The sequence below is a fragment of the Calonectris borealis genome, chromosome 9, assembly GCF_964195595.1.
Source record: "Calonectris borealis chromosome 9, bCalBor7.hap1.2, whole genome shotgun sequence".
Classification (NCBI taxonomy): Eukaryota; Metazoa; Chordata; class Aves; order Procellariiformes; family Procellariidae; genus Calonectris; species Calonectris borealis.
This window is the reverse complement of record NC_134320.1, coordinates 12,833,466-12,855,655: the sequence shown is the minus strand read 5'-3', so window position 1 is coordinate 12,855,655 and position 22,190 is coordinate 12,833,466. Positions and strand designations below refer to the sequence as shown.

The following is a 22,190-nucleotide window of genomic DNA, read 5'->3' as shown; positions in this document are numbered from 1 at the left end:
AACTTTTGAAACCTAGTATATAATGAAAAAGGATATACCTCTGACGCACCTTGCAGCATGAAACTCTTGCAGTAATTTTATTCTTTAGTCCTAATCCTTGAGTTCTGCACATACAAAAGGGCGTCTGCTTATATTCCTTTTATAAAGATACGGATCAAATATTTATTTGGCTTTCCATACTCGCTAAAGATGAAATGACCTTCACCTAGCTAAAGCAGAAATGTTTATTTTTCATTTTGGAATGGTCTGTAATAGCATCAATTAGGCTGTATTAAATGATGAATAACAGCAGTACTGAGACACCGTAGTTCATAAAACAGTATCCCCTGCCAATATTGTACTGCAGCACTAATGCAATAAAGGACAGAGACTACAGGGAGAAAAAACAATTCATAGCAGTGAAAAATCATTAAAATACCATGAAGTTCAAATTAATCCCTTCTTTCCATTTCACTTGGTTGAAGACAGGTATGAAATTTTGTAAAAAAACCTACAAAGCCATTTCCAATTCTTACACAATTTAAAATTTAGCAAGTAACAAATAAAGATAAGCAAACATGAACTGCAAGTATAACATCTGAAATGGCAAAACTAATCAGTAAACCCAAACATTAAAAGCTGTAATTGGATTCTGCACATACCCTGCTGTTACACAGCAGCTACATCTCTCTGAATTGGTGAGTGTATGAGCACTGACAGTAACACTGCCTTCATTATACTGCTCCACCTCTACCTAGGAAAACATGGGTCCGAGCAGCTTTTAATTTGACCTACATGCTGCAAAACGGAATCTTATTTTTCAAAACTGGAGTTATATATGTATTTATTCTGTGCAGGTGGACTCAAGCACCCATGCAGAACCCAACTCAATCAGGTTCAGTGCAGCTGCAATATTCGATCCTCCCAGTACAAGTTTCAGACCTGGTAGTCAAGTTATCACTTTAAGCAACTCAATATTAATGAATATTTAATAAGTTTATGTAGAAAAGATTTAAGCAGCCAACTTTCAATTCACACCAAGTTTGTTTGACGGTTTTTTAAAATCATCTACACATCTAATGCAAAGTATTACAAACATAGACAGCAAAAAACCAGACCACTCACTCTGCAGATCTGTTGATGAAGCTGAGGCACAGTTTTGGGCCATGGTCATTGTATACAAAGCACTCTCCTTAAGGGGATTCTGAATTTTTCTTTTTCTTCTGCAGTCTGGGATTTAAAGTATTTGCTGGTCTTCAAGAGTAAGATTGCAGGCAGGCAAGTGGCAGCAGTCATCACGAGCTGTAACGGTGAGTTCTTGGCTGTGCTGCAGGCTGGCAGGTATCAGCTATTTGGTAAGGCACGGCAGTGTGCGCAACCAGAGCAATGGACTGTAACAGTAATTTTAATTCCCACAAGTAGCTGAAAAGTTCACACACACACACGTTTAAAAGACAGATTTGTAAAAGTGTACAGGTATTGTACCAATGAATCAATCGTCTATTTCCAAGTGCTAACAAAAATCATCGCCAGGTAGCTGGCAGTTAAGAACTTCTCTTGGGTTTTGCACTGAAGTAAAAAAAAGATAGGCAGACTATCATAGATAAAAAAATAGAAAACAAAGTGATGGGGCAGGGTTTTGTAACAACGAGCCCAGGGACAAGATCCTCACCACATCCTCACCACACCTGATAACTTATCCCACTTGCAGAGCTACCTCCTTGATTTTTACACCTGCCCCAAGACTTAAAAAACTACCAGGAAATAGAGCCCCAATTCAGTGAAATACTTAAGTATTTGCTTGATTTTAATCATGGGCTTAAATACTACTGTAGCCAATTGAAAACTGAATTAAAATCAGCACCATAGTGAAAGAGTTATTTTATGTCTTTTCAAATAATTTCTAGGGTAAAGTGTTTTGCTTAGTCTCTCGAACCTAGTTTGGAGCGTGGGTAGAGGGTATCTCAGCAGGCAGGTCAGGTTCTGCATGGTCTTATGGTCTTGCCTATGTGCAAAACCAATAGAATAAAAACTTAAGTGGTAAGCGCCACAGTAAGTGTGTGAAAGAGGAACATTCCGCAGCTGAACAGATACTTCACAAATTTGTTCAGATACTTCAGCGTACATTTTCCACCCTCTATGTTACTTCATGCCAGTCTAATTTAGGCTCATCAGTTTCAGTATACTAGATCACTCATGTCAAATAATAAAACTGTCCTTTCCTCAGTAAGGAACATTCACCATTAAAAAAAAAAAATTTAAAAATAAAGCCCCAAAATATTTTAAAAACCCAAAAAATAAAATTTAAAAACCCCAACACTTATTTCTAGGCCAGCTTCACTTTTTAAACATTACATCTTGTTTGCTTGGATGGAGCAGAAAAAAAATGCATCTTTTCCTGTGCAGGTAGTTACACACTGCAACCCAGTCATCCCTCAGATACAAATAAGGTGGCTGTATTTATGTCAAACTCTGCAGTGAGCAATCTATAAAGTGAGGGGTAAGTAACTGTGATGAAAACTCCCCAATTAAAACTACGAGGAAAAAAATAACCCACTCATTTTTTGCATTTAATGATTAAATACTTTATGTTACAGTTTAATATTTTATATTTGGTAATTAAATTTATTATTTTTACATGTAATATTTAGACAACCCAAATCCTGACTAGCTGAATGACTTCTCCTCCCCCCAAAGTGATACCGCCCCAGCCAGAATTCTCCGAGATTCTCCCACTAACATCTCTTCATTTAAGTGATGGGGCTGTGAAAGATTTGATCCTTACTGGAGCCCTTCCTGACTTGATTTTTTTATGCTTTAAGGCTTGCCTTTCTCATGTTCACAAGGATGGAGTGGGCATAAGGTGAAGAAGTTTTTCCTGAAGTCAAGCTTCAGCAAGACTTTATCTTTCAAAACAAATTATTTGTGGATGAAAGATGGAGGTTTATGCTGTTATACACCTAGTGTGTGATAAGTTCTGGGTGTTGATTAAAAACTCCCATATCTAGCCTAATCTATTCAGGATAAAGATAGACGCCAAATTCCTCAAACACTGCTCAAAAGTGAGATTCTTAAAACTAAAGCACAAGTTACAGATCACAAAATGTGAACAAAATTTATACAAAATTGAGTAGCTGCCCAAACTTGAATTTGTTTAAGACTATATTTTAGCATCACCACTAGAAACGGGTGAGAAAAAAACTGCACAACAGCCTTTGAAATTAGAGATGCTTATATTTGGCACGCTTCCTTTTAATACTGTGCATAACTTCTAACAGCTTATTCAAAGTCTCATGCAGTAGTAGCAGCTGATTTCCCTTGAAACACACTTATTTCCAATAATGCTGAAGTCTTCAGCAAACATTCGATTAAGTGATGGGTGCAACAGTCTGCCTTCTGAAGTACTCATTTTCTCTTGGATGTTCCTTCTGAGCTGTGCATGCAGAAGTTGTGCTGCAGAAGCAGCCGGCATGGACAGAAATTAAACCAGCTAGTCCTAAACCAGAAATAGATAGCGACGTGGACAACCTATCTGTAGCAAGCTGTTCCTCTGCCCCCGTTTCTCCTTTATGTTCACCTCCAGTTGCACAGGTGACATTTTCAATGAAGTTACTTTCAATAAATATTTATAAATTCCTGTTTGTGCAGCTGAAGGAATTCCAGAACTTTATGAATGTCCTGAGGACATTGCGGTGTAGTTAAGTCTCTGTTTGACTTTTATTAAAATTAGAAATCTTTTCTCAGCTGTTGTGTAACTGTTTTATGTTCTAAAGGAAATTAAGAGATTCTATTTTTACAACTGCGTACTTTAAAACAACAGGCAACGTACTGAAACATCAGGCAACATCAAGAAGTTCCAAAACCTTTGGCAGGTCACACGCAAGAGCTACCTCAGCCACAGCCATTAGAATATCTCTAAACTCCCTACAACCAAAACCATGAACCTGGGTTAATTAATGTCTTAAATCCTCCACTCCCACGGTTTGCAGTGCCCAGGAACCCCTAAATCTCCTCAGCTGGTCAGTGCACCTCTCCCCCTCGTTAGCATCCCCGTACCGGGGTGCTCTGCCCAGGCACCGGTGCCACGCAGGGTGTCACCCCACACCTCCTGCTGCGCTGCAGGGTGCTGGGGACCTCACCCGCCTCTTGCCTCCCCGAGGCCAGCAGGCAGCAGAAGCCACACAACAACGTTCCCTTGGATCTAAGCATTCAGATGATGGAGCAAAATAGCTGGTCCTCATTAGACTACAGACTGGACAAATTTAAATCCTAGGGGAAAGGGTCCCCAGTCCTTGTCTTAAAATTCAAATAAAGAGCTCGGGACAAAAGAGAGTGAGAACTCGGTGTTTCTCACATAACTAACATGCAACAGGCTGTAAATGACTGGCCAGGAAAGATCTTGAAACTAATTCATTGCATCTCCTGAAAACTCAGTAAGTAACATAAAGCATTCACTGTTAACTCTTGAAAATCTTCAGGATTTGAGAACAAGGGACACTTTATCTGTAACATTATCAAATTTCTACTCCATATCACAGTGAGGACTTCCTACAGGCTGGCACCTGTAGGTAAAAGATAAGCACCCACCCCCCCCCGGTGAAACTTAACTGCCTAGAAATCAGACTTTATTGTAAACTTTTCTCTTTTTTTAATTACCTAGTATAGTTACCCTCTGTAAAAACAGAGGATGAGAATCCACAGCGTCTCAATTCACACAATGGCCAGAATTGAATCCCATGTTTTCAATTTTATAGCCAATTCTTTTCCAGAGTTTGCCCAAGGCAATATTCTTCATTCAGTTAATCAGCAGACAGTTCTTTTCCATAGTGCAGGGAAGATAAACTAAAATGCCAGGAAAAAATAAGTCACCAGCAACCCAAGAGATGCAGATTTTATGATGAAAATGACCAGTATCAGCTGTAATGAAAATCTCTATATCGTAATATGTTCGGAAGGTTCATCTCCAGTCTCTAAGCTTCCATGTTTGCAACAGTGCGGTGTTAGCCCTCACAGTATTAAGCAGGTGAAAACATCTGGCTAAATCATTCCTGAAACCTCAAAGGTGTACCTTTTTAGCATGGCTAAAAAGATGAAAACTGGTTTCCACCTCCAATGATGACTTTGGTGATGATCTTGATTGCTGGTAATGATCCTGTAAGTTGAATCCCAAGCACAGGCTAATTCCCTGATCCATCTTTCACAAATCCAAATTGCATGCATGAATTCCACCCTCCTCTTCCCACGCCAGCTAAATTTTATACCCAGAACAGTCTGTCATACAGAATTTACCTATTCTGCTAGGTTAAATCCTTTCATGAAAGATTTCTGAGACCTATTACATAGACCTTATGCTTACCCTTCTTCCATGCTGACCTTTCTACAGGCACACTTACCATACACAAGTTCTAATGACCGAAGCCTCAGACCTAGGTCCAGCCTCAGAAGCCCAAGAACCAGAATCAGGAAACGCTTGCAGGCAACTTCTTAACAAGGTCTTGAAGATGGTCTGTATTTAAGGCAAGCAGCTACAGGGAATTTTCCAGTCCACACAAAAGTAAAAATAAAAATAGAGCAACTAGGTCCAGGGATATCACAACATACCATGTTTCTTGACTGTAAGCTCCAAGCGAAGATTGTTAGTAACTGGGACTTGTAATCTCTCCCAAATGAATGCTCTGGGCTCTAACAACATCAAGAGTTCATATTCCAGCCTTTCCCATCTTATGGGGGCATTGGAGGTCTCTTTCCCCTTTTTGGTCTTTCACAGATCTTGCAGAAACTAAATTATTTTGGAGGCATTTGCTCCTCTCAGATTTGACTGATGGGTTCAAGCATCATTGGAGAAAAGGGGAGACGGAGAGAGGCACAGCCAGTAACAGCTCACTGCTGCTAAAAGAGATGGTCCCAGTTCTGCATTTCCTTCCTCCCACGCACCTCATCACATAAACCTGCCTACCCTGTGCTCATCCTACCTTTCCTCAAGGAAAATGATTAAACAAGTGCTAGAGCTGGTGGTGGGAAAGCAGCAGGAGTATGTGACCAGAGTGGAAGGGAGCAGGATGCAGAGTGCGGCATCGATTCAGCCCATCTTACCAAAACACATGCTCCAAATGAAAACTGCATGTTACAAGTGAACTGTTACCAAAAATGAGGACCATCCTGCTCCGTCTGCCCCTGTTCCCTGCACTGAGCTGTTCAACTCACTAAGCCAGCAGAAAGTCAACCAAGTGAAAACAAACACACAAAAAAAAGTGTTTTCCCTTAATGAATTGAACTGGCTACTCACTGAGCACAAAAGGCAGCAGAGAGGGCAGAAAAGTAGGAGAACAGGAGGCACAGGGAAGGCAGGAACAGGACCTGCGCCCCACAGCAGCAACAAGCTGCGACCCTGGCCCAGCCATAATGCACAACCTCACGCTATGGCATGACATGGGCTCCGTTCCCCTCGCCTGACAAACGATTTTAGCTATTGAAAAGCTGCTCATTGTCTCAATATCTGAGCAGCAGTTCCAAGCGGGAGGTTTTCTTTGTTCAAGAGAGGATTATATGAGCAACTACACAGCAAGCAGCCCATGCCTCGTTAATGAGTTTCTGAGAAGCAAAGAGGTCACTGTTGACAGTAGAACAGCAGCAGCAATTACAGTTCCACATCACAGGCATCAGCATCTACCAGCAGAAGAGCTGGCGAGGCCAAGAAACTGCCCTTAGCGTAACACGCACGAACACCGCTCTTTTCCAGGTTAAAAATAAAACCATTTCTGGATATCGGCAAACTGACAATTTTATTGTCGCCATGTCATTTGGAAAATTTTCTGCATAGAATACAAAACCAAAAGCAAGTAAGACAAAAAAGTTCATGTGAAACTACCATTTCCTCTTTAAATAACCACAAACAGAAAACTTTCCAGCTTATGACAGAGTTACACAGTAGAACATCCCTGCACAAGATTAGACATCAGAAGTGACAAATGGAACAAGCTTACCCATGAAAACCGACTGGGCTGACAGAAGCAGGTGGAGAAAAAAATAGCATGCAATTGTTTAAGACTTCTGCATCCTACATGGGAAAAATACATATGGACAAAATTAAATTGGCATTTTAATTATGATTCTTACAAGAGCAGCTTACATACTGAGGAGCAGCAGTTACAGCAGCGGTATACCGAAAGTCTTGCAGTAGCTCATGCAGCAATGAGAACAAGAAGAAATTTTCAAATACTACTATGAGCTGTTTTGATAAAATGTAAGTTTATGAACTCAACCAAGCCTTATTCAGAAAAGTAAACTGAGAAAATTTTCAGGATTTGACTGCTAGTATCAAGTTTGTAATTTGATAGCTCTCATGATACCAAACAGTTGATTTTCAAATAAGAGAACTGTAAAATTCTCATCTAGATTATTCCACTGCTGCTGTCTTCAGCTGTAGATAATTCACTTCTCTTGTTGGACCTTCGTAAGTGCCCCAAAATCTAGGTTTTTAAACAAAGAAAATGCATAGAAAGTAGACTAATCTTTACTAAAAAGGCAGCAATTCAAACATCCTTCAAAACTATCTTTACCTTAATGCAGCCAAATATATGTGTACTTATGTAAGTATTGAGTGTAGACCCCAACAGTTGAGAAACATCTCACCCCCAATTCCTCAAGCGGCTATATGAAAGCAAAGCAAGCCAGCAATCTAAATCTAGATACAAAGTTCAGACCTTAATCCATCTGCAGAAATACAACAACGCTTCTCATTTTCATTTTTAAATGCATTAATTCCACCAAAGGACTGTAAATGCATGTGGAGGAAAAACCCACAAGCAAGCTGCCTGAAGTCATCAAAGATGCTGAGAACAGATGTGCCATTTTTGGCCGATCTTGCTTTTCTCATCACAAGATTCTAGTTTTTATGTCACGTTACACAAACTCCTTCAAGACACCTTCCTCTTACAGGCACAGTTCAGAGACAGCACTATTTTCTTTTCAACATGCCAAGAACACGCCTCAGACACTGGCTGATCCCCAGGAACCTCCTAAGGATAAAACTGGATTTCCCATTTTAGTGCTCCATAACTTAGATGTCTCAGGCAGTACTCATGCCAGATTGGAAGTCCGACAATTTTCACACAGTTTCAGCTATAAAATCTGCCTCAGAAATTTATTAAATAAAACCAGTACAAGTTTGAAAGCTATCCCAATGGTGGGGATAATCCTAAGTTTGTAACTGAAAAAGCATGGGAGTAGTTTTACATGCAGAAAAACACAATGAATAGAAAAATCCAGCAACTTTAAAGGGTTCACGTGTGCTTAGGTAGAGCTGCTATGTTGGTACAGAAGGTGATTTGTAAATGCAGAAAGCAGGAGTACATTTGGTGTGACTGGAACAGATGAACTCACGTTAGCAATAGTTGCGATTCTAAATATATGCTTTGGAAAACATAATTTGTTACCCTTGTTCATAAGTGGTTTATTCTTACACTTCAAAACCTCCAAGGGGAGGCGGGGGGAGAACACATGCACGGCGCTTAGTGCCCGAGTAATAACCTGACATTGACTTTCAGAAACCAACTCTTCCTCAAATAGTATTACAAAAGGTATATGCAGCTGGTGTGCAGAGAAGTCAAAGGAAGTCAGAGTTTAAAAAAGACAGTTCAGTTAGAAACCCTTCTATAACACTTGTAAGGAAAGATTTTAATTGTGGGAAGGAGACTCTACGCCACCAAGGAGCTTTTCTCCACTGAGACAGGGCCCAGATGCTCACAGCGGGAGAGTCCGAGTCTTACAGAGACATCCACAAAGGTCAGGACTGGTTCAGAAAAACCAGAGATGAACTTGCAACTCCATACCTAGAAGGCCTTTGCATAAATACCTGAATGTCCTATAGAGCACTGGGTAGGCTTCACCAAAATGTACCAGCACGGCAGTCTCTAGTACCTACCTGGGAATACGCCATATACGTTCCATTTCTAATGTGATCCCACAGGGAGATGGGCCTCACCAGCTACTGCTTCTGGTTACTCAGCTGCACCAGAACTCGGCTGCAGCAAGCTACACTCCGTTTCTCTGCTTTGGATAAACCTAAACACTAAAGCATGAATATTTACCTTGGATATCATCCATAGGGCAGGGCAGGAGAAGACAGAGAAGCCCCTTATCCCCTCAGGCCTCCTACCCCCTCCTAAAGCGAGGGGTCGGATGCTCACTGACTGGAGGGTGTTAGGGGATATCATGGGCTCTCCTCTTCCTGTACAATCACAAAAAACATTTGGAAACGCTGGACCACGCCTCCTCATCAGGTCAGAGCTTTTTGTCACAAGGATTCATCTCAATGCTACTTTGATCCCAGCATCAATATTTAAATTACCCCTATCCTACATCAACTAGATGATTTTTTCACCATTTCACCCCAAAAAGCTGCAGAAACACAAGTCACGCAGTACTGGCACACTGCGAATATGCCTTGTCACTGCAACATGACCTAAGGAAAAATAAACTTCACAGGCAGCCTAATTTTCAGTCTTCAATAATAATTTGCATCTTTTACAAAAGATTTGTTACCAGATGCTGTCTCCCCCACCCCTTCTTTGCAGAAAAGCCAAGCTATAAACAAAATATTTCTAAAAGAAGGGAAGAAAATGAAAAAAGTAGGATCAAAAGATGTTCTTTTCAATAGGAGAAAAAAAACAGGCATCCAGTTAAGTATACAGATTCTTAATTGCTCTTAAAAGACTATTAGGTACAAAACAGCTTTTCTAAAGGCCAGGATATGAAGCAAAGAACAAGAGGTACAAGAATGATATTTAGAGAATAAAGATACTCAAAAAAGGTATTGCATAATAAAGCTGTTATGAAATAAAGTCTAATGGGCGTGCTCCTTTAGCTCTCTAGCTACTTGGCTTGAGCCTTTTATAATCACTGAGAATTTTATAAAAGCTGAAATCAAAATTAATTATTGAAAAGTACAGCTAACCTATAACGCTAAGTGATTTTCTGCCCTGAGGATTTTTAGCTATTAAATGAAATACACAATTGATTCTGCAGATAGAATATTCCTTCAAACTATCTTTAGTTCACCTAGAACATTGCCATTTATCACTCCTCCATTTATAAACAGCTACAAGATAAAAGTAATAGTTTTAAAGAAGTTAATCTGATCTGAAATGATCTTCTTCCTATTGTAAAGTTAGGATTCTCCCTGTCCACAACTGATTTTAGTACTTACTTTTTGCTCTAGAAAACCTTATCTAGTCTGTGCCAGGCGTGAATACACACCACTTAAGAAAAAAATAACTTAGTTTCTAATAGTTTAGCTACCAAAATCTGTACATCTGAAACACCTTATGTTACAGGGAGAAAGAAAAATACCAAAAATAAACTCTGCATATTTCTAAAACAGATTCTTTATAATGTAATATAAACAGATATAAGGTGTGTTCTTTTCTCATTATTAATGCATGTATTCAATACTCATTCTAAGAAAGTCTTTACAGTACACATGCATTATCCATATTTTCAGTATTCCAGACCATCTCTCAGTTCTCATTAACAAAGAGAATTCTCCGCTTAATTCTCACATTTGCAACAATTTATATAATCTTATAACAAAGTCTCCCAGCAGGAAAAAAACGGAGAAATTTTTTTTTTTTTTAAATTAAATATGCACGTTTTTCAAAAGACCTTTTAGATCCTGCTTCTGAAAGCGTTGCCTCTTAGGTTACATACATTTACAACATAAGCTTTTCCCTGGCACATTTACAAAATTCTAACAATGTAAAACCTGTAGACACACAAGTATAATAGCAGGCCATCATCCAGCACTGTGCCTGTAGTTAAGTACAGCTTTTGCTTTTAGAAACAGTTCACAGGAGGCCAGATCCCTTTTCATTTTATGTTTTTATTACAAACTGCCCACACCTCCAAATATAAACATTGAATCCCCCCCATTTCTCATCCCTCCCCCCCTCCCACCCACAGAAAGGTTGCATGATAAGAGACCAAGGTGAAGCGATTTAAAGCCACATCAATGCCTAACACACAGAACAGGGTTGGAGAAGGGAAAGCCTAACATTAAAAAGAAGTTAAACAGCCTCTTGATTCCAAAATATTAATAAATAAAATATGTAATTAAAAAAAATTAATTTTTTCCCATTTTGAAAAATTTCCACAACAGAGGAATAAATTCAATAAAATAATGCAAAAGCTGTCCTTTTGGAGTAAAAATCAGTTTTAGAAAACAATAGTGTACTGTAGGTTGCAATTATTGTACCTATACTTAAGGAAGAAGTCAAAGCCTCAAGCTTGCTGTCCTTTTATTGTTCCCCATGCATGCCATAAATATGGCTTGTTATTGATACATCATATATATGATATACGTACACATATATATGATGCATCTCTGCAGAGGCCCTTTTTTAAAAACAAACAAAAACATTACTCCTGTGTCACAAATACTCCCTGCAATTAAAATGGAGAAATACGAAGCAAGGATTTACTTGTAAAGCCTATCATGGTAGGTACCAGACTGTTCAGCTGTTCTTACAGTAAAATATCATGGTAGGAAAGAAAACCCATCCACTGGATTCAAAAGGTGCTTTTTTCTGGATAGTCAAACTACTGAAAACAGGAACAGAGCTACCACTATACTGAAAGATCTAAGCACCATAGTATGTCTGAAATACACAGTACTTCCAAACAAACTATGAATTCCTTTAGAGATCTGTATCACCACTGGGGCAAGAAAACAACATCTTAATTTTCTGTTCAGATTTTATTTGAAATCTAATTCAAATTGTCAAAGCTACAAAAAGAGGGAACATTTGAGTTATTTCTGCTATGTCACAACATTCTAAAACAAAATATCACTACTGCCAGCAGATCAGTTACACACATTTCTGATGAAACTTCTAAACACAAAAATGTTTCTTTTGGGAAATAGTCACAATGAAGATATTTTGTACAATATAAAACAATGATAGGTCTACAGATGCTGATACTCATGAGTATACACGTGCATTCACAAAAAAAAAATCAGGAATGCTTTTTTGTTTTTTTAACAGACTGTTCAGGCACAAAAACAAAACCGCATTTCCAGTAAGTGACAGCATCATAAAAAATATGAACATTGTCAGTGTTTGCTCTTCTTTGACTTCTTGTGAGATCTGTGAGGAGAACGGGACTGAGACCTGGATTTTTTCCCTGACTTTTTAGGGGATCTGGATCGTGATCTTCTTGATCTTTTGGGTGTCCTGGAGCCAGATGGCGACCTGCAGAAAAATAAAGTTTTATGTCAAATACTAATTGATAATACCAACTTTTTCTTCAGTTATTTGGCATTCATTTATTGAGCTAAACAAGGTAGAAAATATTTTTCTCTAGTAAGGGGAAGTAACAGAACGATATCTTGCTTATGAAAAAAAGACAGTTTTTGCATTATAAGGTTTTTAATGTTTTTTGGGCTTAACTTCAGTGCTTAGAACCCACAAGAAAAATAACACCAACTCATGTCCTTCTTAAACCAACATAAGGAATTCACAACCTTCCACATATGCCTCAACCACCTTGGCTCTTGTATTAATAGCAGCCTATATCCTTATAGAAGAGAACAGAAATGAAAAATTATGTTGAATTGTGTTATGCTGAAATACTTTTGATTCTCATCACACACGCCCAGTTTGTGATGTGACCCCACAGAAAAAGAATGGATACTGAATAAATTTACTGTCATCTAACCCACACCTAATACTTTAAACTGATATAATCTAAACTGAATGACCATCATATTAACTCTAAAAAAAAAAAAATCTCAAATACTTTTCTACTTCTATTTGAATTCCTAACTTATAGCACAAGAATCTGATTACTGTAAATACGTACCATTTTCTCAACAGCGTCAAAGGAATTTTGCTCAGCATGTCTGAGGAATCTTATATCAGTAAGATATTCTACATCCCTAAAATAAGTGGATGCTGAACTTTCGAGTTTTGAGCTACAAAAGCATCAATACAATAATAAAATCTCACCTCAAGTTTAACATTAACTAGAGACAAATATTTGTGTCAGTCTGGAGATTAGGAAATACCTACTTCAGAAACAAAAACCATGGGAGAGGAGCTTAATGTAAGCAAATCATGAGTGAAATACTCTATGCTCACTATAATTCTAGAAGTTCTATGGGCTACAGAAGATTTGTCCTTTGAAAATAAAAAGCTAATAAAGCAGCAAGGTGCTTTGGTTTAAAGCAGTATTTCTCAAAATTATCAGTAAACAGGTAAACAAGAACATAGAAGTGAAGAGTCTTGAGCTATCAAGGCAGGAGGCTGTATACATTTCAGACACCAAGTGTCCAAAGATACTAACCAGGAACATACAGTATAGTCCATCATGAGAGAAAATACTTGTGTATCAAATGTGCTCTGCTAAAAACCACACAAACAAAAAAACCCCAACCAAAACACACCTATGTACTTACATTTCCTACAACCTGCAATAGAGAAGATACCAGCTTACCTTTTGGCTTTTTTACTGACATCTCTGGGAGAATCTTTATGTGATGACCGAGAACGTGAACTCTCTTTGTGGGACCGTTCAGAGCGCTCTGAGCGTTCCGATTTTGGTGACGGAGATTTTGCTCGTCTACTACCACTGCTGCGAGATGGGCTAGGTGAAGCACTGTGTCGTCTTTTCCTTTGTAAAGAAAGCAAATACAGTTATGTACACACACACACACGCAGAAACACACGGAGAAGTGAAAATGTATATTAAGAAAATGTATTCCTTTCTGTAGATATTTTCTTTTGCCAATTTAACATTAGATCCTTTTAAGTAATTAAAAAGTAGTAGGCTTTTTATTACTTTAAAAAAAAAAAAAAAAAGTTCAACATGTGCACCAGATTTTCTCTGGTTGAAAAAAAATTAAGGCCTGTGACTCAGCTTTGTTTACTGCAGTGTAAAAACATTCTGTCATAGTTTCCTGAAAAGCAAGGCATTTTACCGTATCTACACTTAATACCATGGAACAGTTTGGCTATACAAGTATTAAAAGATCAGAGTGTACAACCCTAAAACTAGCTGTTTTGAAGAATTCTCACTGTGAGATGAATAACATTTAAACCACCGCAAATAATTTGTGGTATGACTTAGTTTTCTGACTAATACACTGCAGTCAATTTACTACTAGAAGAGAGTTAAACTGGTCATTATTTTACCATGTTTCCTCAGGGCCTAAATAAGCCAAAAGGGGATTCTATTCAAAAGGGTATGTCACTTGGGGCAGGATAAAAATTACAATTCCTTTAAAATTTTGAAGTATGTTTTAACATCCAAAGTGTGGTTTTTTTGTTGTTGGGTGTTTTTTTTGTTTCGGTGGCTTTGTGTTTTTCTTTTAAAATCAGAGGCGTGATACAACGTAATTTCAAGGCTGCCATTGTATACAAAGATACTAACTGTGAGGTTTTTCCTCCCATCCACTTTACTCCAAGGAAAGCCATACCTCTCTTTTCTTGTTGGTGTACATTCCTCCTTTTCCTTCTTATCTTTCGACCTGGATTCAGATTTTTCCTTGTCCTTTTTGTCTCTGTCCCGTTCTCTTTCCATCTCTTTTTCTTTTTCCTAAGTTATTAGAAGTATTCATGATTTCAGATAAGGTGTGACTAATTATTAAGTAAAGACAATCAAGCTAATCACAAACAGCATAAAAGCACTGTACACTGAAGGAACACAGCACATAATCTGGGAAGGACCTAATGGTCTCACCATACCCGCTCTTCAAATCTTTACTACTGCTTTGTACGCAGCAGAAATATTTATTGTAACACAAACACTGACAAAAACATGAAAGATGTCACCCTATGTGAGAAAGTCTGAGTATCTAATTGGAAATGAACAGTCTTCAATTTTACAAATTTCAGGGAAACATTACAGCTGTAATAGATTTTCTAAACTAAACTAAACATGAAAGAATACCAGGAACCTCTTTCTACTTAAAACATATGCATTCATCTTCATTAATCCAGACTGAAAATTGAGATAATCTCACAACTACAAGACATTTAAAGACAAAACAAAAATGCAAACAAGATTCTGCAATAACATCTACTCTGTCAAAAAAACCCACAAATATGGTCCATTTCTATATACCAACAGGACCATTTTGAAAAAAAATACATAACCTGAGCACACCTCATTTGCCTGTCAAATAGTTAGAAAATTAATTATACAAAAATAAACCTGAACCATCAGGAAGTCTGAACACTGAGATCAAGAGATGTGCTTCTTTCAGTACTGGCATAAAAAAAATTTCCTTTCATGGCAAAAAATAAACAGATATTGCCTGCATAACCCATAAAGAAGACAAAGAAGGGGTGATTAAGCTAAATGAAAGAAGGGGGAGAGAAGGAGGAAGGGGAGATAATAACACACGTGCAGGAAATACCAGGACAGCTATACTAATCTAGTCTCACATTTTCTTTACATGGAAGACTTACCAGTAAAATTTTAAAGTGTCCCTTATCATTATATCTACTATTGCAAACTATTGTTAGATTCCACTAAAATCAATGGGCTCTTAAGATATGCCTAGCTCATTTGATAGCATAACTAATTATTTCATCTTGATAAATAGGAATAAACAGTATTTTAAATAGCTGTAAGTTCCTATTCTCTTAACAATATATAATACTACTAGGAAATTTACTCTTGGAAAGCTTATTTTATAGTAAATTAGACAAAAAATGATGACCAACCACCAAGTTCGTGGGAAATGCAATCAGAACCAGTATTACATTATTATTATTATACAAACTAACTTTATTATAGCATTAAAGCAAAAGATAGTTATTCCCTTAACAATGGGGTTATTATTGTTTTGAAGAACACCTGTGATAATTATCATTAAACATTTCTTAACTAAATATTACCTTCATCATTGAAAGTGAAAGTGAGCTAATTACTAAAAACCTAAAATATTGCAAGCTGGTTGAACTAATTCAACACAAGGCATCTAACAAAGCTATCAGGATTACGATTTCTGGTTTTTTAAGCTACTGTCTCATTAAACATTCTGTGCTTACTGTACAAATCACTTCTTTCTCCAGTTACAGAAAACACTGAGGAACTGGGAAGTTTTAGGATACAACTACATTTAAAAGGAAAGTTACTTATAAAAATTAAAGTCTTAACTGCTAACATCAACCTCCGAATGTGTAAAGCTTTCTTAATTTTTACAAGTCTCTTTCTTCAAGGTACTGTGCAAAATTACTTTAGTGAATTAGTCAGATTTGAGCACCAAATAATGTAAAGAACAAGTGACAGACAAACACCTGGTGAAAACTGCCTATTTGTATTTAGCTTCCAAGAAACTGCATGGGTACCTAATTTCATCATTGATCTCTCAGGCTGTGAAACCAGATTAAAGAAGCAACTGCCACTTACTCTCTCTCACTAAACACCTTGTTCAAACAGGTTACATGTTCTTTCGTTACGTTTCAAAGATTCAACATCACATGACGTCACATATATGATGCTAATTTTTAAAGCTGCTCTGACTTCATAGTCCAGAGAGGACTACTAAAAATGGTAATGGTACAGAATTATTCACTTTTGGGTGACAGTATGAGCTGGAATTATCCAGGAAATCTTAGACACTGGAGAATCAGAAGCACATATGCTGCTTAATACTATTCTTTCTCTTCCTTTGGAAGCCTTTAGCACAACAGATCGATTACTAAAAAGCAAAATGAAAAGTCTGAAGAACATCTTCAATTGACAGCTCTCCCTTTCCTTTCCCACACCTAACAGTTTGCTTTATGTAGTAGATCCAGAGTGACCTCTTTAAGGTTTCAATACCTTCTAACGATACCCATCTGTACAGTGTGAAATACTACATTATTTTGATTGAAAAGAGAGATTTTATCTACTCTGCAGAAAGCACTTCAACTTAGACATGCAGTTTGACATTACAGTAGAATTTTAACGAGAACCATGTGTTGTTATACTTAATGCCACCTTACATTTGATAAACTCAATAAAAGCCTATCAAAGAATCAGAGCCAAACATAAAGAACATTTCTTACCCTCTGGAGCAGCTTGTCTCTATAGTGTTCAACCTGTTCCTGAAAACTCTGGCCTGGTTTCTTGGGTCTTTTCCCAGACTCTAACTCATCCTGAAACTTCATCACCTTAAGCTGTGAAAATAATACTGACCATTAGGTTATTGGGCTTATTATTATCCAGTTAGGCAGGTGGCTGAAAATGAAATTTCCATGATTTATAATGTGTTCTTCATTTTTTTCTATACAAGTTTGTGCACAAAAAGATACTAACTTTATTTAAACTGGATCAAAGCAACAAAACCACATACTCATCTGCAGGCACCTGCAGTTGTTTACAGACATGTTAAGAACTAAAAATAAAGGGATTTTTTCTGTTATCCTACTAAATTCTGTTCCCATCATTAGAACACTGCACCCTTACATTTCTTAGATAATTATCTGTTTTTTTCTTTCAAAATGAGATCATTTACTGCAGGTGTCTTAATATATTGTTTCAACTTCCCTTGTCTACTCCAAGTTTTCCTTCAGAAACTGCCTTTTTTCCATTTAACCCTAAATATTAAAATCAAATGACTGACATAATTAGGACATAAAACAAACGCAACTCCTCTTCAGGGCTGTTTGCACGGAGTGGCTGATTTGAAAGAAGTGATTTTTACTAACATAATACTCTTTCATGTGCTATCAAGCTTAGCAACAAAATTCAGTTCACTAGTGCTGCTAAACTTCACACTAAATTTACTGCGATATCCCCAACTGAGTCACAAAGTTAAGCAAATGTCAGAGTTTTTCCATGTGGATTTTTTTTCTTGTCTAGATACACTAAAACCTTTCTCAAAGTTGATTCACATCATAAAACTTCACTCACATCTCTTATAATTTGTCAATTCTTTATTCTCACTGACACGGCCTTTTACAAACAATCTTTCAATTTTTTTGGATGAGGAGGGGTCTCTTTTTTGGGGGGTGGGGAGGAGCTTGGTAATAAGTCATGTTGTATTTGTCAGCCCTCTTCCAAATGTTTATGCTCTGACCCTCCTGTATTTCCTGTTTCAATACCGACGTGCACAGTCATATATATGAGTAGATTTTTCCAGTGCTTGAGGTTTCATTTTTAGTGAACACACAAAATATTTTTCTCTTTAGAAATATTTAACTCTTCCACACTGAAAAAACCACAAAGAAAAAGACTTTGCAACTTTGCAATTTTGATTATCTGAAAAGATTCTTATTCTCCAGGTCCTCAATTCCCTAATACGAAGTAGGCACGAAATCAAACCCTTTCAAAAGCAGCAGGCCAGACTGGATACGAAGATACCATATATTCTAATCAGCCCTTCCAATTACTGACTGAGCAGAAAGGGAAGGTCAACAACACATTTTTCATTTTAGTCTCAAACACGATGGAGCAACTTGTTTGGGGCGGGGGAAAGGGGCATTGCTAGCTTGTACCACGGTAAATTTCTGACAAATGTTCAGCTAACCTCCCTCATTTACAGAGTATGTTCTACCTATGGTTGAGCATTTTTCATTTTTGCTTACAATTCAGCCAATTAAATAGTCAGCAGCCAATGGATAACTGACATTGTCATTTGTTACATACCACTCCACCTTCCATAAAGGCATTTTTTCTTCTCCCCCCCTTTAATAGCAGAAGTGTCAAAAGCAGGAATACCTCTTGGAACCATATATTCAGTGTCACACTGTACCACCTGTTCTGGTAAGAAATCAAGATTGCATTCTCTACCATCACGTAAACTCCAAGGCCATAGTTGCTTAGCACATTCAGTACCGAACACAAGGAGTACAGAGGAGGCTTAGCTGATCCAGGCGGCCTCCTGAGCTGTCATGGTATCAACATGCCCATAAGAATTCTACTTTGTTTTCCCAACTAAATCACCCAGATAATTAAAAAAAAAATAAACAACAAAAACCACAAAACAAAAACCCATCCTTACAGGATTTTATTTCCTCACATTTTTAACCAACAAAGCTTGACACTATCTCTGTTTAACCATATTTTGAAACCAAGGAAGCATAAGTCTATAGCCCAAAGTAACCTGAAATGAAGGGAAACTAGGAATCCAATCAACATGCCTTGATTTAATAAGCTAATCTGGACACAAAGAAATGCTGAACTTCTAGCAGCCTGTCTTACATGCATGACACACAACCCACTGTTGGCATGAAATTTAAAATGCCAAGAGGAACTATCTGCATGTAACTTTTCCAATAACTGTGGATGGGAGGGGTGGTGGGGAAAGGTGGTCATTAGCAGGCGCCTAGAGGACGAGAGGAAAAATAGGAAAAGCCTATACAATAACCACTGACTCAACACCTCCCCAAACTCCAACTATGTTAAGATCGTGTGGTTTCCTGAGACAGCTGTGGTCTTTTACAGACGACTCATCAATGGATCTCTCTTCCGCATACTTGCTGTATCTCCCTTTGAACGCATCTAAATTGACTCCCTTTAGAAAGATGTCGTGGGCAGAGGAAGTCAACTCTAGTACATCCCCTGGAAAAGGAGACTAAGTGTTACAAAATGCTGAGATGATATCAACAGCTCACTACAGAAAGATCATTCTCTTCCACCTTCCTTCTCCCTCCTGCACTCCAAGCAAACGGTTCCTCCTCCATCCTGCCCTTGCAGCAGCTTCAGTGCTTGGCTGAGCCTTCCATAAGCCAGATCAATTCACTAATCCAGCAGAAGCCCACCACCCACCCTCATTTTTTTTTTCCTCTGCATTAGTGAAATGTATTGGCTCAGGGGAAGAATGAGCAAGTGCCAGAGCTCGCAGATCGGATCAGGACATTCCCTTTCAGCAGAGGTGAGCAGTTAGATCAGATCAGCTCATCCTACGCCTTTATGTATAGTAGCTTTTGCTACTTGCTCTAAAACACCACCACCGTAACTATGTTTTAAAAGAAAAGGAAACACTTAGGTCCCAAAGTCCAGAAAAAAATTCTCTAAAGAATTCTACCACTCAAAATTACTATATAAACTTACACGTTTGGTTATCTCCCTTCACCATTTCACTATTCATAGCATATTGGCCATAGTGAACACTCTTCTTACTGATCTCTTCATGCAGAGAACATGATGCTTATATTCCTACCACACACTTCCAGATACCCCCCAAAGGAGAAAGAAATCCTTAAAACTTTGGCTTAAATCTGCTTAAGCATCTAATCAATGAATTTTGTAAGCATTACGTTTCGTAAACTTGCATTTAGAAAGAACTAATATATTGTCATTGAATTGGTTATTCCATAACTATTCCTGTCTGACAGACAAAACCTATTAAGCCTATTCATCCTTAGGAGTAGATTCATTGACTTTATCTAAACTATCTCTGGAGTCAGTGATACGCATGATAATGTGGAAGGGGAAAATTTTTCAAAACCCTGTGCCAAAACTTTGTAATACTAATTTCTTAGACACAGCAATCTCCCAGAGCAGAGAGAGTTTAGAGGTTTTCAGAGACTGCAATGCAGAAGTGTCAGACATCACTGGAGTTCCTGTGAGCAGTCTCTACTAAATGCTCCAATGCAGGGATCGTATTTCCCACTAACCATGAGGAGGTACCTCTCGTAAGTTCAAGATAAACAGCTCCACAACACGCTTCTTATCTATTGGTTCTCATGTTGAAATTTTCCCCCTCTCTGCTCAAACTCACTTGAGGAGAGTTTAAAAGATTCAGCCTTTCCTAGAAGTTGAGGCCTGGATTACAGAATAACCAGTAAGCTAGCAAGTTACAGAAATCTTGCTACCACGGTTCAGGGAAACCACAGACTGACGCAAACTAAAGCCCTCCCGTAGCTTTTTGCATTTTGACAAACAGGTGTGCAGCGGGTAGCCTCCTTTGCTTAAAGTGAATCTATTTTCAAAAACTGTTCTTGGTTTTCTAATCTTCTGCTCTTACTGTCTGAGTCCATACACAGTGGTCTTCAGGGGAAAAAAGGCTTTTTCACAAGAGGTTACTCCACAGCCTTAGACAGCCTCAGAACTTAAGTGTCCAGGTTCAAACACAACTTATTTGAGGTATATTAGCTGCATCCTACATACTAGAATTAACTAGGAAATTAATCACCAGATACTTGATGAAAGATAGGAATTTGTGCTTGATATATAATTGCACTCAAATCTAGACTGATTACAGACAGGATAGACATGCGAGCAGACCAAAGTGTTTTGTTTTTCCTTAAAACAGACTCGCCCCAACAATCGCTGCAACAAGTCCTAGACTTTGCCAGAAGCAGAGCAAAATACTTCTTTGAAAGTATGAGTTTTCCAGCGAGTCTATGAGAAGTGGAATTTCTACAGCTACAATATTATCAACAACAGATGACAGTGATACTGATGTATGCATGTGAAATACCTCTTCAGCTGTAACAAACTTCTGGCATGCTCAATCGCACCCACAGGATGCCACGTGTCTTGGAGCTAAGCCATTCCTCGCTTTTGTCTTTGTGTAAAATAGAAGTAGACTCAAAGATTTAAAATAGACCAGAATCTGCTGAATTAAGATAGTCATTATCTTCTAAGGAAGAACTGCTATAAATAGCAAAACTATTGGTCAAGCAAGAGCCAATTTGTCTCATCTGTTATTATTAAGCCGCAATGAGTAAGATATTTAATTGGCTATCTTTTTGCCATTTTGCAGTGGCCTCAAATGAGCTAGGTACAGAAACCTCCACAGACTGTAAAGGCCAAAGGCTTATATTGTTCTAGTGATGATTACAAGCCTCAGAGAGCTCCTATGACTTGATGAACAAATACACAAAAGTGAGTATTCTGCACACTAAGCATCATAATCCAGAGAAAGAAATAATGGAAACTGTATGGAACTCCAGTTTCTTGACAAAGGTATACAGGGCCTTGAAATCCAGAGCAGGCCTCGGATACAATCTGCTCTTGTGGACTATGCTTAAGCTACTCTCATCTCGTGCTTTAGTCATTCTCTGTTGGAGAGTGAATACTACACTAAAGGAACTTTGATCTTGTCTGGTACAGCAATTCGTATTAAGAAAGCAAGGAGAGTAACCCCCTTTCCTTTGTGACACACAGGAAAAACTTCTTCGTCTATCAGTAGAAAAGTAAATTGCACCTCAAATACCATGACATATTTTTTGGGGGGGGGGGGGGAGGGGGGCGAAGAAAAATAAATCTCTGTT

At 38.1% G+C, this 22,190-nt stretch overlaps 1 protein-coding gene across 10 annotated transcripts in view; it reads right to left on the bottom strand.

Annotated features, from left to right (window-relative positions):
• Positions 1-11,712: 11,712 nt before the first annotated feature.
• The window catches only part of U2SURP (U2 snRNP associated SURP domain containing), a 48,441-nt gene continuing 37,963 nt past the window's right edge, over positions 11,713-22,190 (bottom strand). For 8 of the 10 annotated variants that reach the window (XM_075158316.1, XM_075158321.1, XM_075158315.1 and 5 more), the window contains 4 exons: positions 17,034-17,144; positions 14,453-14,571; positions 13,471-13,647; positions 11,713-12,227 (listed from right to left, as the gene is read on the bottom strand). In XM_075158316.1, the coding sequence (XP_075014417.1) occupies positions 12,089-12,227; positions 13,471-13,647; positions 14,453-14,571; positions 17,034-17,144 (546 nt within the window). In that variant the 3' untranslated portion in view covers positions 11,713-12,088. The remainder of the gene's footprint in view (positions 12,228-13,470; positions 13,648-14,452; positions 14,572-17,033; positions 17,145-22,190) is intronic. The other 2 variants (XM_075158325.1, XM_075158324.1) reach the window with 1 other exon arrangement.